This window comes from Urocampus carinirostris, chromosome 1, assembly GCF_059441175.1.
Source record: "Urocampus carinirostris isolate Australia breed hairy pipefish chromosome 1, RoL_Ucar_1.0, whole genome shotgun sequence".
NCBI classification, from domain to species: Eukaryota; Metazoa; Chordata; class Actinopteri; order Syngnathiformes; family Syngnathidae; genus Urocampus; species Urocampus carinirostris.
This window is the reverse complement of record NC_142349.1, coordinates 48170764-48184357: the sequence shown is the minus strand read 5'-3', so window position 1 is coordinate 48184357 and position 13594 is coordinate 48170764. Positions and strand designations below refer to the sequence as shown.

Genomic DNA, 13594 nt, shown 5'->3' with positions numbered 1-13594 from the left:
TTTTTAAAGATTTCGAGCACCCATGCAAACCTGATACAAATAAATCGTAGTTGACTGATAAACGGAATTCCCAATATGTGAGCTGAGAAAACCGCCACATTCCTTTATCTCAAAAGATACCTTTTATAATAATAATAATAATATTTTCCTTTGTATTGTCATTCTTTGTAACAATGTACACAGAACGAAATGTCGATACACCTGACCCGTTGTAGCGAGTCGATGCAGCCGCAGCCAACAGAGGGCGCCGCCATTATACCAATTAGGTATGTCTCGGCCGAGGCGCGAACCAGCGACCTCCCAGTCTCAAAGCGGGCACACTACCATCTAGGCTACTGAGCTGGTATTTAACAGACAAGTACCTTTACAGAAAGATCAAATGCTTACCAGTGGTGATAAAAAGCAGAAAGCAATCACTGATATCAACAAAGCCGAATAAAAACCCAAAATTTTATTATATACATTCAACAATAATGGAGGATAAACGAAGCAGATACAAGAATGGCAAAACAAAACATAGTGAGATAATACATATTGAAATGAAAAGTCACTTTTGTCCAATGGAAAGAAGCATGTTATACAGAAGAGAGGCCACATGCAACTTATCTGCGGATCCTTCATCCCTGGTTCTGATCTCCCAGCAACCTCTTTGATGCTATCAGAGAGCAAGGGGCAACCTTTTAAGTGCCCTTTAGTGAGCCTGCCTCAGTCCTGTTACCAAAGTGAGGGCGACTGACATCCCAAATGAAACTACGTGATGATCTCAGAGGCATTCGACCAAAATAATTAAAGCGGACTCAAATCAGCTTCAGACTTTGACAACTTTCCCCTTTTTTTTTTTTTTAACTTTTCTCCCAAAACTCCCATCAGGCAACCTTTTTGCCTCGTCTTTTTGCTCTCTGAAACAAACAGCTTGCTCGTGCACTTGCACCTAATCGTCCTCCAGCACTAAGATTTGAATACATGCACCAAAGAAAACGTCTCTCTCAGGAAAAGCATGCATAGCAACACTTGTGGTAATACTTGTAAGGAGTAATAAGAAAAATAAAGCGCACCAAAAGGACTCACTAAAGCACAATCATACAAATCATCCTCACAGTGGCCGTGTATAAAAAAGTGTCCTGTCTGGTAACAGAGTCATAATCTCAACCTGAAAACAATCCTGTCCTTTTGCCTTACAATTCAAAAATGTTCCTAATGTCATTCAAGACAACGTCTGTCAGTTTCTTTTTGTTTGCAGCAATACATTGAATATCGCAGAGGACACTTAAATTGGCATTATCAGCATTTCAAAACATATTCTGTGATTTGAATTTATTGCAGGTTCTGCAAAACTTTGAAATGCGTGTTTTGGGAAAATAATTCTTAAACCCAGAAGTTAAAAGATATACATAATAGTCGAATACAGGCAAAACAAAAACTAAAAAAAAACAAAGATGAATATATCTAAAATGTGCTTTCTTCAACAACAAAATCTTTGGAACCAAAAAGGCAAACAACATAATAGTGCGAGTATATGGAAGTGGGTTACATAGAACAAACTTGGCCAGGCCTCCTACAAAAACCACAGGATCATGCGAGTAAAAAGAAAAATCCGGCCAAAATCCAGAAATGCCCCAAGAGTGCTCCTGCAGATGATTGTTTTCTCCTTGGATGTGAATTATCGCAACTGGGGTGGGGTTGCGCTTGTGTAATTTTTCCTTCATTTTTTTGGGAGTTCCCAAGTTTGACAATGAGGAAGTGAGGGGATTCTTTTGGGGGCAGGGTTTGTAGATGCAGGCTTTCGTAGTTCATTGCAGCAAATGATTTAATACGCCTTTTTCGATTTTAGATAATGCAGATCCAGAAAGAAAAGGATGTAAAATGCAATAAAATTTAGGTAACGCACAAGGGAACATCGGGGATACTACTAATCCTTGTGACCCTGGTGAATAGAGATCTCATTGAAAATCACCCGATTGAAGCCATGTTGTTAAGATTCTCCATTTTAGTAAACAGTCCGGATTCCCCGCTTTTCTTCATTTTGGTGTTTAGAAAGAAAAAAAGCTGTCCCTGCAAGAGACAACAGGAGTGGCTGCACATAGTTGAGTGTAATGGGGAAGTGATGATGTGGGTTCAAGCAGGAGCGGCCATTTTCAAACTGGTCCAATAGTGTTTTGCAAAAGTCAGAAATTGTGCCGAGAGGTTTTTTCATTGGATCCTTTTTAGACGGATGAGAATTGATGACTTGTCAACGGTCTCACTCGTCAATAGGGGAACAAAATGGATGGAAAAAAAGAAGGCTGTCACTTGAATCCACCAGAAAAATATGGGAGGGATCGTCTGCCAAACAAAGAGGCCCGAAAAAAAAAAAGAAAAGAAAAAGCTCCTGGAGGGATAAGGAATTCCTTGGGTGTAACTTGCAGATTTAGTACGGCGCAAAGCGACTGTAGCCCGCCCTGTACAAACTGGCCTGAAACGCACAAGAGAGATGCCGGTCACTGCAGGGCTTTGTAGGGTTCTGCATATTAAAGAACATTGTTGTTGTGGACTCAAACAAACTCAGCAGATTCATGCACGAGTTATTTTTGTACTGCATAGAGGGAGATTGGGATGTCCAGATCATTTGATGTGAAATCGGGCCAGATCATCTTAACCCTTGTGGCATGTATATACATATTATGCACAGTTCATTCATCTTTGTATTTACAATCAAATAAAAAGCATTGAACACTCGGGAGCTCAAATTTACCCCAGGTTGTGGAAACATATAGATGTTCAAAATGGCATTGTTCTTTGGTTTATGTTATTGCATTAGGGAGCCACCCAGGTCCTATGCACAAATCCTCCTATGCACATCCATCATCTTTGCAATATTGTAAACCTGGTGTATTTCAATGCATTTTGCTGGATTTTGGTGTTTTTTTCTTCAGTGCTGTGGAGTAAATTGTACGCAAAGTCAAACATTTTGATGAGTTTTCACATCACGACACCAGCTGTAGAGGCCCAAAAGCCCAAATGATAGTGTTTAGCAGGCATAATTGAAGGGTGAGATTTTTAGGGAAACTGCTATTTTCAAAACAATTGTCATGCATTGAAAAAGACTGTTAATATGTTTGTCAATTAGGCCATAAGAAACATATGGAATATAATGTATATGTATTTACAGTTAGTTTTCTTTATAGTCCCTTTTAGGACTTGTACTGTCTTAAGGGGCGGGGATAAATAAATGACGAACTAAATGTGTATGGAAAGGTCTGACTGAACATTTTGAGTGGTAGGAAGTCAAAAAAGAGTTATATCACTTCAAGTTCATGTCCAAATAACGTGAACAAACACAAATAGTGCAATGTTTTGGGCAAACTGCTTCCTCCCCAAAAATTGGCGTGTATTGAAAAAAAAAAAAAAAAAGTCACCACTTTTTGACAAATTCAAAGCTCTAATTAGCCCAAAACATATTCACCTAGGTAGTTTTTTTAAGGCACTTTAAGGAATTGTTCTCTCCTAAGGAACAAGTAAAATATTTATAAATGAATGAGTTATCACATCTCAAGTTCACACCCGAATGATGTACACCAATATGCATTCACATAAGAAAACACATGCCACAAGGGTTAAGCAAATAGCGATCAGCTGAAAATCATGTGATCGTACTCGACTCTCCAAACACATTTTATGGGCCACAAAGATATAAAAATATTAATGTTTAACAGTAATCTTTGTTTTATATTGCTTAATGTTACATTTATGCATTTTTTTTATTTTGAAGGGCACTGTCACACACACGCGCATTGAGATGGACCGGTATAAAGAATGGCATTATACTATATTATATGATGTATTTTTACTAACTAATAAAGTAATTTTTTTATTTTTTAAAGAATTAGGATTTTTTAACCACTAAAAGGCGCCAAATAACATGCAAACTAGGTGCCCAGAAAATGTAATTGGGACATCTCCAGTAAAAGGTATAACTACTACAAATAGACATTAAACTTTTGTAATTCAGATAATTGCTTTGCATACAATCATAATACAGGGTTTGTACACCCTTTTCACAGCCGAATTCAAGCACTTTTCAAGCACTTTCAAGGCCAATTTTCCCCGTACCTTCAAAGGACAAAATCTAGCACCGATCAAAAGAACATTTTTATTGTTGACTTTGATGATAGAAATAAAGTCGCTACCTTGCTGCGGCCGGTACATACTTTGCGCTATTTTGAGCTATCCCTATCTATGATCTTTTTTGCCTGCTAAAAACTAAATTCTGCAGTTCTGCTTCAACAATGCACAAGGAGCTTGGCTACATCACACTTGTTTGCAAAGGTATTTATAATTTTTTTTTAATAAAAAACAGAAAAATTAGTCAAATTTGGACCCATTTCAATGATGTTGATTGCTCCGGAGCAAAGTGCATTCAATCTTTCAACAGGTATGGATATTTGTTTTACTTATTTTAATGTATATTTTATGCCTGTTTTTCAGAGGCTACGGGTCTGAATTGGTTAAAATAGAATTGTAAGTAGTAATATCTTTTTGCATTTTAAACATTTTCATTTTGTTTGGTATTTTGTGTTGTTCGACTTTAAATTTGTTCGGTGTGTAAAAAGGAATGACCGAGTGGAAAAAAATTGTTGGCCTGAAAGGAAGGGTGCCACTAGGCTGTACTTGCCCAGGAAATGAAGCCCCTGCAACCTTAGTGGTTAAGGGAACCCATATGAATACAGTAATATGCAATAGAACCATATTTACATTTTTGTAATAGGTGTAATGCAAAAATACATTTCTGTGAGTTTGATTTTTTTTCCAGTTTTGATTGTACTGGTAAGACATCAGGTACAGAGCACACAATGAGATCATCTTAATAAGCATTGGTGTTTGCGTGCGTTGCCTCACCATGGCTCCAACTCCGTAGGCAGCAGCAGCAGGCGTTAAAGCGTGGTACGGATCTGTCGTGTAAACCCGTCCATAACTAGACACAAAAGGCAGAAAAAAACAACTTGGCTCATATCATATAAAAAGCTTTGACTACGAAATGTTCGTGGGTTGCTTGACCCAAAACTAAATTACAATTAATTTTGTTGTACAACATCTACAGCGGTACCTCTTTATGAGAGCACATTTGAACATGGGAATTTCAATATAGAGACGCTACCTTACTTACGACAATTCAAGTTACGAAAAACGGTAGATAAGAACATTTTTTTCGGGGCATCGAAAAATACTTGGACATTGCATAGTTTTTGTATTGTGTGCACCTTTTTCCGAGGACGTTACTGTAGTGCTTCTTTCTGCCACTACCGGCGTGTGGCACTGTAAGAAGTCACCCAGCCTCCACCCCGAAAAAGAGATCCGCTTCCTCTTCCTAGTTCTTGTGTAAACATACTGTACAGAAACCCCCAGCGCGCTAAGAAATTTGACATTTTTATTGTTTAATATCTCTTGCATCCATTCAATATGGTTGGTGTAAAGTCTTAAGAAGAGGCGAGCCATTTCTTTTTTAAATGAAAGTGGAATAAGAAAGATTGATGCGGTTGAGAAAATGGTTGGATGGCTTTTTTTCGCCAACTTTCTACCGCGGAGGAGGAAGTAGCCTAAAACTTCACCTTATTTATCTTTATAGAGCATATTATTTTATGAAATGATTATTTTTTTAATTAAAAAACAATACAGGTTATTTACACAAGCCATAAACATACTTATATAAACCTTAAACATAACATAGTACTGAAGCAACTTATGAACAAATTCAACTTACGAGCAGCCTCTGTACAAGGTTTTTTTGGGAACATCTTGCGAATGAAAATCCAGTTCACGAGACTACCACTATAGACGGCTAGGGACTGCCTGTGTTCGCTTACTGCCTGCATCAGCCCGGTTCAGTTTGCGCATGAGCCTCCCGCCAACAGGCACCTAAATATTTGCATCCCTTGTTATACATGAATAGTACCTGTATTTTGCGAGTACGGTGACCAAGACAAGGAGTACAATCAGGAAACAGGGAGTGCAAATCACAAAGCCGCGGAAGAATTTACCCTACACTTCTCATCAAAAAGTTATATTCCTCTTGATGTAAAAACGGCAAAGATGAGGACGTCCCAGATAAGGTGGCGTCTAATAAGGAGATAAGAGAGGTGCTGGCTAAGTGGGGCAAAGTATCTGCTTTTGTTGAAAAAAAAAAAAAAAAACCTCCAGAAAAATTGGCCGCACAACAGCTCTAATGAGACTTGCCTGACAAAATCTGATGCTGCCTTAACCAATTTTTAATGTCATAACTAAGACGCAAGTTGACCAAACTAAACTATTACACAGCAGTTCACAAATATGACAAACATTAATCAAGTGAACACCTCAGAGGAGTTTTTGCAGGGATACAGAGGTAGCACCGTGCTAGCTGGCTCACTTGTGGAAAGTTTATCTCATGGGGTCCGGTGCTTGCTGAATGTCCACTAGCACTTGTTTGGGGCTTAATTGTTTTTCCTTCAGTGTATTCAGGCGGGCAATACCCTTTTAAATTGTGAGATTGGAAATCAAGCCCCATAAAGCAGTGAAGCCTTCAAGGGAAATGCTTCACAGATACGTGGGGGCTTCAAGATTATTTATTGCCTCGACGACGCCATCATGTGGACAGACAATTGCATAACATGCTTGTGTAAAATATGCTCTGAAATAGGGCTGCAACAACTTAACGATAAAACCGATTAAAATCGATGATTAAAAGCATTGCCAACTAATTGGATCATCGATAAGTTGTTTCACATGATTTATGAGCCACCAAGGATGTTAATCAATGCAAGAGTGCACACAATTCAGTTGAGATGCTGGGAGTTGTAGTACTGCTTTGGTCAGGCAGGGAGAGCCAAGTCATTTTTATTAAAAAGTTCACTTTTTCTTTTTTAAAGTTTTTTTTAATTGAACATTGCATCAATAAACACCAAATTGGCAAGAAAGTTTTAACTCTTAAGTATTTGACTGTTTCATCATGAAACAAAGTTAACAATTTTCAAGGGAACCGACAGTGCTGCAAAAATACAGAGGAAAAAAAATCAGAAGGCTAAATAAAATGAATAAAGTAAAAAGAAAAATAACAATAATGACATGTTTAACCCTACACAAGGGCCAGATTCTTGAGCATACATCATATTGGGAATGTTTAACATATTCCAAGATTTAACCAAAAAAGCAAATTTGTTGACAACATTTTGAAAAGTAGGTTTACATTTTTGATATAGATATATATTTATAGATATATATATATTATGTATATATGGTGGATACAAAATGCTACACAAAAAATAAAATGTCACGCTTTATTTTGTTTTGTCTGAGAAGTCCAAATATGATAGGATATTTGGATAGGGTGGGAGGATGTATTTTTGTTTATTGTAAATTGGCAAAAACTTTAGTAGTTTGTTAATTGTTTTTTTTACTACAGAATATTTTGTTGTTTAAGGCACTATTTTTCAATCTGTTCAAAACTTCAATATTTAAATAAAGAGAAGGAAATTAAAAATGTATTTTAGAAATCCGATTCATCGAAAAAATAACTGACTGATTCATTGATTATGAAAATAAGCATTAGTTGCAGCCATACTCTTAACACAAAAAAAATATATTTGAAGAGTGTATTAAGATAGTAACAGAGTAATAGAATGTCAAGTATTGTTCTTTGTTTCTTTGGGCTTATGGGACAAGTGAAAAAGGAGGTAAAATAAAGTGCTTTTCATTTTCATTTAAAGGAAAAAAGAATTCCAAGGTTTTTGGACCAAGGCGCTTCCATATTTGCAGAGAATTTCACTTGCTTTTGAAAAAACTTTCACACGGTAGAGATGATGCAGGGCCATAGATGTGTGATAGCAAGTTTGTAAATAATTGAAAGTGCATATTTCTGTGATTCCTAGGGGACTTACAACTCTGGGGGTTTCATTGCCGCTTTTATTTCAACCAAACTGAAACTTTTTCCTGAATCAGTTACGTAGTACACCCTCTTCGCGGGTCTTTAAATGTCACCGTTTACGTCATCAACGCACACATTGACTTGCAGTTCATAAACGACTTATCTAAAATACTCCCCACACGCCTCAGGGATTCGAGCCGAGGAGCACATCACGAGGTTTGTCATGTTGCCCGCCTTTGTCCCCAAAGCTTGCAGTGCATATCGCCGCTGGTTTTTTTTTTTAAATCTGACTCCAAGTAGCCAAAATACCTCCAAACAGGTAAAGATTAGGGGTCAGTCTAGTCAACGACTCTTTTCGAATGGTTTGAGTGAGTATGCTGGCTGTTCCCCTTTGTCTCTATTGCTCGTTTTGAGCGTATTGTAGTCCTTTCATTTTGTCTCTGTGTGAGCTGCTATACTGCTATTTCTGCAACTCTATTGGCTGGTCCTACTCACTTACTTGTCAAGGTTGGCCAAGAATTAGCATTTCTCATTGCATTGGTCAGGTGGTAGTTATAGTTTAAATTATCGACTATTGTAGTAGGTTTTTTTTGTTTCTCGTGGCAAAAATTATTTGACGATAACTATAATTATCGTTTTATTGCCCAGGCCTATTTTTAATTTTTCATCTTGGGGAAGTTTGAGCAATTCGAGCTACGAGCACAATCCTAGAACGAAGAGGTACCACTGTATTTCCGAATGATTTTATCATTTTTACCCTCAACAGTGGAAGCACACCAATGCCTGGAGCTTCTGTTCAGTTGAGCAAGGCTTTGTGTTTTAGGGTGTTTGTCCTTACCTGTCACTGTATGCAGCAGCTGCTGCAGTTGCTCCGGTTACAGCCGCAGGCTGAGTGTAGCGATAAGCGGCGGCGGCCGCCGCAGCAGCGGCGGCGGCAGGATAACCTCCCTGGAGACACACGGACAACAATACTGATTAAAGAGTACCGCTGAACGTGAATGAGAAATATAAAGAAGATTTGGTCATACTGGATGTCCACTACCGTGCAATACTTAGTCAACGTTGTCGACAAAAATCCATAATAGAAAGTCGACAATGGATCTTACTGGAGTTATAGCAACCTTTGAAAGGTGCAATAAAGCACATACGTCACCAGAACTAATTAAATGTCGTGGTGAAATTGTTATATGGGTCAAACAGCAGAAGTCACTAATGCCAAAGAAAGCTAGTGAATACAATGGAGTTCCATGGTGAGCGATCCACACAGAGCCTGAGGTCCGTGCTACCCGCAAGATCACCCTCACAGTATTCACATTTTCTACACAGCGTATGTTTTGTGTGAAAATTGTGTTATTTTCTTGGGAACATTTTGTTTTGAGCTCGATTTCCATGATATTTAAATTCTTGCCAAACACGTCCCAGCATAGCATTGTCAATGGTTGCAACAGCTTTTGTTAGTCATGCCTTCTGCTCATCCATGTCTCTTGGAATAGGGGGCACATAGAGACATCCTTTCACCAATCCCCACAAAAAGCAATCATGTTGTATGTGATGTGGAGATGTGGGTGGGCAGGACATGAGATCGTGACCATTCTGCCCAGAACGTTCAATCCATCTGTCTGGCAGTGTTGTGTTCAGAAACTGTCTAAACCTGAAGCTCTAGTGTGGTGGCACCCCATTTCTTTCCAAATTTTCTGCTAATAACCGTCTATGATTAGTTTTTTTGCAAATTCAAGCATACAAAGTACCTTTAATGTTTGAGCAAATTCCATTAATGTGTCTGACAAGGAATAAAAAAAATCAATAGCCTTACAAAAACTCAATGTAATTAGCTTAAAATTGGCACAACCTTTATCTTATCACCATTCATAGTTAAGGAGATATGGGGACTTCAAATATGCCCTAGACTTTTGGAATACCCGGTATAATGTATTGAGAAGCAAACACTTTCTATTCCTTGTGACACTTGTTTGACAGTAAGACTGCCTATGCTTTGGGGTCATTAAACTGCAGGCTAGTTTTGATCATCATTTAACATAATTCCGTGGGCCAGAGAGAATTCATTCAGTTGCTAAACCCGCCCAGTTGGCATTTAGTTTGACAACCAGGGCCTGAAATATTTCATCCATAATGTGTTTCAATTGAGTTTGCAACTTTTTGGGAGACAAGTGAAGATGAGCGGGGGAAAAAACTTTGCCAACCTTGGCATGATGGACATACTGTATAACTTTTTAAAAAGAAAGTGTATTACAAAGAATTGTTTTATGTAAATCATCTTCCAACATTTCATCACAGTCCTGAATCCTTGATCTGCTGTGCCTACAGCACCTTGTAAAATGATTTAAATTGTTTTGTCTCTCAAGTGACCAAAATATGCTACATTGAACTAGCACGACTACATGTTAAGTACCGTAAAATCCGTACTATAAGCCGCTACTTTTTTCCCAAACGTTCAACCCTGCGGCTTATTCAGGGATGCGGCCAATTTATGTAATTTTTCTAACAGCCGCCAGCGGCGCGGCTTACAAGCTAAACGCAATTGAGCAATCCAATAAAAAAGGAAACAGAGCTACTGCACGCAAACTTTACTTTGCGAGCGTGTTGCTAGCGTGTTTTTGAATAAAGGAGCGTGAAAGTCGTTTTCCCATACTAAAGGAGGACAACTTTGATGATGTCTGTTATAGGGAGGAAGATGAAAATGGTTTACCGTGATTTCTACATGCATGGTATGTTTTCTTTAACAGACCCATTGACTGTATTGCGAGCGTGTTGTTAGTAGCGTTTTGCTACCCTTCACAGGCACGGTTTGGGATGAAAGTTATAATAGTATTATTAAAGCTTTGACAACTCTCTCGGTGTACCGTCTTTCTTTGTAAATATGTGTAACCATGTATAATATGTATTTGCAACTGTATATTTTTGTAATGTATTTATTTTGGACACTTATTCTGATAAGTCTTGCACTGACCAATTAAAAAGAAGGGGCGTAACAAACGCGGGGGATGATGGGAAGTGTGTCTAGGTGAGTGTTTGTGGACACGGCAGACAATAGTGGATACATATTTTTCCCACCCTTACCTTTGGAAATATACACTTTTTTTCCTTGGATTACTTTTAATGGGACCTGGACTCTGTCGGTCTGCATCAAATCTTAACTACCGGTATCATTTTCCGTTATTTTGCCGGCTGTAGTTTTTGAACTGTGTACTTTATGACCAGTTAAATCGCGGGCTCAAAGTAGGTCTTGGTTTAATATTGTGATTGCATTACATATTTCAATGTGGGCGCATGCGGCTTAAATACAGGTGCGGCTTGTGTAAGTACAAGAGAGGTTGTCCTCGTAAAATATGGTGGGTGCAACTTATAATCAGGTGCGCTCTATAGTCCGGAATTAACGGTACTCATTTCTATTTAGCAGCACATTTCTTCGGCATGGGTTTGGACAATTAACGTAACAAGTATCATTTTAGAGCATGACTTCCTTGTTTGCTAATACAAAACAGGCAAAATAGGACACATTCTTAATGATTTCCAATAAATACAGATACAGTATGTGTATTCATTCATATAAGGTCCAATAAGGCTTTTTGGGGTTGCCGACCGTAAAGTAATTGCAGTTTTCTATAACATCCACATATGATGGCCACCAAGTGTTGTATAAAATGGATTGTGTCCCTAATCAAAAATGTGAGGTTAAGCGTCACGCTTATTTTACAAGTAATAATTCGACAGTAAAGCAGTTATTTGTAAAAAAAAACAAAAAAACATTAAAGGTTTCTACTTCACGAGATTTGACTATCGCGGAACGTTTTTGGAACGCGAACCCTGAGAAAAATGAGGGATTAGTGACTTGTAAAAACCTATACTTATTTCTATTACTATTACTAAGTTTTAAAATAAGGTCAGAGATTAGGGTTGATCACCCTTGGTTAATTAAATTTATGGTGTTGATGATATCCTGCCAAATGTGCAAAACGTGAATTTTAACAACAGATTACTTCATTTGAACTGGGAATATGACAGATCTTAAAAAGAGCACACTTCGCTTCTATTTAAAAACACGCGAACAATAAATCTCCTATTGCAAGTTTGGGGAAAGGGTTTTACTGTATAAATATCTGGACAAACATTTTCGGTCGGGTGGAAAATAAAATTGCAAAAAAGGACGTATAGGAAATATTTGTCCAGTAAGTGATATGAAAAGTTGAGACAGCTTTGACGTTATATTAAAGTCTGACTGTCTCTTGGATAATTGGCATGATGCAAACAATGAACTTGTTGTCTGGAGACAATAAACACATAAACATATTTCACTCATTTCAAAGATGCATCATTTTTTGTGGATTCCGTGGAAAGGGTAAAGATAAAGGGAGAGAATTGAAAAAAGAAAATGAAAGGAAATGATCTGCATTTATATAGCGCTTTTCAAGTCAATGACTTCCCAAAGCGCTTTACATTGTGCTTCACATTTCCCAATAGCGGCCTTGTATTGCAGCCATGTAAGACGCTAACCTGCTTATTGGGGGTAATTGAGGGTTCAATGTCTTACCCAAGGACACTTCGACATGTAACATGGACAAGCCGGGATTCGAACTGGGATCCCTTAATCCTAAAACGATCGCTCTACCTCCTGAGCTACTGCCGCCCCCAAAAAAGAACTCATACAAAATCTCTCAAGCAGAACCACATACACAAGCTTTTCCTGACAATAAAATGTATCCAACACTGACTGCATCTGTGATCAAAATGACTAGGGATGCACGATTATTCTCATGCCAAGAGAAAACATTCACCCGATAATTGGTGACTTGGAGTCACGCTGTAATGTTCAACTTACTACTTGTTATAGCTTTCCAAGCATTTGTTCCATATTTCAATCGTGTTATTTTCTATGTAGTGATAGGACAACAATTTAGTTGTGCCTCCTCTATATGTCAGTCATGTTCGCTCAGCCAAGATCAGTAACATTGCTAAGGATGTGTACTAGAACTAGTTGTGATAGTATGGGCTCCTCAACTTTGGTGAGTAATTGAGTATTGTATTGTTAATAGAATTTGGTTTGTTTTGGTCGAACTTCTCCATGCGTGTTTGTGCTTGAACACCAATTAACATTTGATAGTTATTGCTGTGTTGGTTGATTAATATTGACAGCTCAGGCAGTCGGCTAATGAGTGCCTAAATCGCGAGACAATGCGCTACTTTTTAATGCTTAGTATCTGTAAAAGTGTAGTAAACATATTTTTATGTTTGGCGTTCATTTAACATGTCATCACTGCCATAGATTTGTTTCATATGCGCCACTGTGGGAGACCTCTTCAGCCATTATTGGCCATACATTATGTTTGCTGAATGTAGTCATAATCAGGTGTAGTTTTTAGCTATTGGACATATATAATTTTTTGATGATTATCGTGCATCCCTAAAAATTGCATTTCTAACCTACTTCTAAGGACACATATGAATCACCTGAGTGGACTAGTTAGGGAAAGGAAAAGCAAAAGAGATAAAGGTCCCTTATGAGACATAGTAAACAGAATACTAAGACCGAGTGTATGGATGCAAAGTGGTCAAGAGTTGGGTTAAATTGTGACAAAAGCAAGGCCTGGAATGGTGAGTGAAAGAAGTGCAAGCTCTTTATTAGCAGAAACACACTTTTCCTGCATGCAGCACGCATGGTCAAAGAAGCATCAGAAAGAGACACTCCATAACAAAGACCGA

General features: G+C 38.1%; 1 protein-coding gene across 6 annotated transcripts in view; it reads right to left on the bottom strand.

Annotated features, from left to right (window-relative positions):
* Positions 1–431: 431 nt before the first annotated feature.
* LOC148374966 (RNA binding protein fox-1 homolog 2-like) overlaps positions 432–13594 on the bottom strand; it is a 54458-nt gene continuing 41295 nt past the window's right edge. For 5 of the 6 annotated variants that reach the window (XM_088343037.1, XM_088343033.1, XM_088343042.1 and 2 more), the window contains 3 exons: positions 8715–8824; positions 4876–4951; positions 432–2452 (listed from right to left, as the gene is read on the bottom strand). In XM_088343037.1, the coding sequence (XP_088199163.1) occupies positions 2408–2452; positions 4876–4951; positions 8715–8824 (231 nt within the window). In that variant the 3' untranslated portion in view covers positions 432–2407. Of the gene's footprint in view, positions 2453–4875; positions 4952–8714; positions 8825–13594 lie in introns of those variants that run through there. The other variant, XR_015851203.1, reaches the window with a different exon arrangement.